Source organism: Lepidothrix coronata, unplaced genomic scaffold (genome assembly GCF_001604755.1).
Source record: "Lepidothrix coronata isolate B3197 unplaced genomic scaffold, Lepidothrix_coronata-1.0 Scaffold27, whole genome shotgun sequence".
NCBI classification, from domain to species: Eukaryota; Metazoa; Chordata; class Aves; order Passeriformes; family Pipridae; genus Lepidothrix; species Lepidothrix coronata.
Genome location: NW_016690207.1, coordinates 1 through 2097, shown reverse-complemented (window position 1 = coordinate 2097; position 2097 = coordinate 1). Strand labels below are relative to the sequence as shown.

General features: G+C 62.1%; 1 protein-coding gene across 1 annotated transcript in view; it reads left to right on the top strand.

The window, feature by feature from the left end:
* Positions 1-1330, top strand: part of PITPNM1 (phosphatidylinositol transfer protein membrane associated 1) — a 10466-nt gene extending 9136 nt beyond the window's left edge. The window contains exons 21-23 of the mRNA XM_017809425.1: positions 2-114; positions 364-492; positions 596-1330. Coding sequence (XP_017664914.1) covers positions 2-114; positions 364-492; positions 596-862 — 509 coding nt within the window. The 3' untranslated portion in view covers positions 863-1330. The remainder of the gene's footprint in view (position 1; positions 115-363; positions 493-595) is intronic.
* The last annotated feature ends 767 nt before the right edge of the window (positions 1331-2097 follow it).

Here is a 2097-nt window from a genome sequence, read left to right as displayed (position 1 = left end):
GTGGCCTGGCTGTCCCAGCACAACTTCCCCCACGGCGCTGTCTCCTTCTGCGACGGGCTCACCCACGACCCACTGCGCCAGAAAGCTGCCTTCCTGCAGAGCCTGCGCACTGAGGTGGGCACGGGGCACTGGCAGGGGGGACACAGGGCTGGGGGCAGTGGCAGAGTGGGCTGTGCTGCAGCCTGTGCAGCTCTGCGTCCCCACGGAGACACTGGGAGCTGGACCACCCTGCCATGGTGGAGCTGGCAGCCTCTGGGGGCAGCCCCCAGCCATCCCTCATAGCACAAGGGTATCCCAGCCCATGGGGTGGCTGTCCCTGTGGGAAGGGTCTTTCCGTGCCCTAACACTCCTGTCCCTGGGCAGGCAGAGATCTCCATCATCGCTGGGTACGGCTCCACCAAGGATGTCTCAGTCTACAGCTCGCTGGGCCTCGCACCAGCACACATCTACATCGTGGGACGGGCCGTCAAGAAGTTCCACAACCAGTGCCAGGTATGATGGTGGCAGGGTTGGGGACAGGCTGGGGACACGGCATGATGGCTGACCCCACCAGCCGGCCGCCGCCGTGGGCTCAGGCTGTCCATGTGTCCCGCAGTTTCTCTCCGAGGGCTATGTCGCCCACCTGGCCCAGCTGGAAGCAGCAGCTCTGGCCCACTCCCCCAAGGGGCCCCCACGACCCGTGCTGGGCAAAGGCACCTACGGCTGCCCAGCGCCCGTCGACTTCCTCCGGAAGCAGAGCCAGCTGCTGCGCTCCCGGGGCTCCAGCCAGGCAGAGCGGGATGGGGGGCCCCCCTCGGCGCCCCCCGGCTTGGCCCGGGCCAAGCCCCGCAGCGTCAGCCTCAAGCTGGAGGGTGAGGAGTGAGGGTGGCACAGCCATGTCCCCCCTCTGCTGTGATCCCTAATTTCCCAGCCAGCAGCACCTGGGGCCGGAGCCGGCACTGAGCCATGAGCCCATAGGAAGGAGATGAGGGCGCTGGGTCCCCTGTGACCAAGGGGTGCTGGGAGACAGCACTCCGAGCCCCCCCCGAGGGCCAGAGTGATCCCCTTGGGGCTGAGCCCCCCCGGGTCCCCCCAGCTGCCCCCAGCCCCGTCCCCCCCATGTCCCTTGGGGCTGTTGGGCAGTGCCTGGTGGAGTCTGTGCCCTGGGGTCACTGTCCCTGTGCAGAACTGGGGGGCTGTGGCTGTGCCCCAAGGCAAGTGGCACCTCCCTGCTCCCCACCTATTTATTTCCGTCCGGTGTCGCGGGGCAGGGCTGGGTTGGGGTTCCAGAGCGGTTCCTCTGTTCCCCCCGTTTCGTTTCGGTGTTGAATAAAGAGATGTTACGACGAGGCGCCGGTGTCCCCGTGCCTGCTCTGTACCCGCTGCCCCTGGACATGGCCCCAGCACTCCCACCCTCTGGGAAAGCCCTGGGGTGCCCTCAGGGACACGGAGTCACGCAGGGAGGTGGCCTTGGGGCACAGCAATTTAGGACAAGGAGAAAAGCCTGGGGTGTGTGGGCTGCGCCGCTGCTCTGGGGTATGTACCGATAACCTCCTCCAGCCCTCTTCCTGCCTCTCTCCAACTTTTTTTCCTTCATTTACCTCTAACAGCAAATTTTCAGTGACCAGGGGCTGTGACTGGTTTTACTTGAGTTTATCTTGTCATAGCACGACTGGAGGTTTATAGAGATAGCAGGAACAAGCTGTTATTCTATATAAAATATTCCCGACGCTGACATGATGAGAGGAAACACTGGTTTGGGGTGATAGCAGCAGCCTGGAGAAGTGACAACAGTGTGGCACAGAGAACAGGCAGGAAGGGGTTGGAGCTGGGGCCGAGGCTGTGTGGCCACCATAAAGTATAAAAACGTCAAATAAGGGATACAAGTTGGCAGGGAGCAGCGGGCTCCTGTCACCCACGTGTCCCTGGTGTGACAATGAGCAGAGTCTAGAGCCCAGCAGAGCTTCAGCCGTGTGCTGCGATGCTTTACGCTGCCACTTAAGTGCCTGGCCTTGTCCCTGGGCCACGGCGAGCTCCAGGGCCACTTCCACTGACTTCAAATAAGTAAATTCTGTATTAAACATTAATAAACATCCATGACCATTCCACATGTGGAAT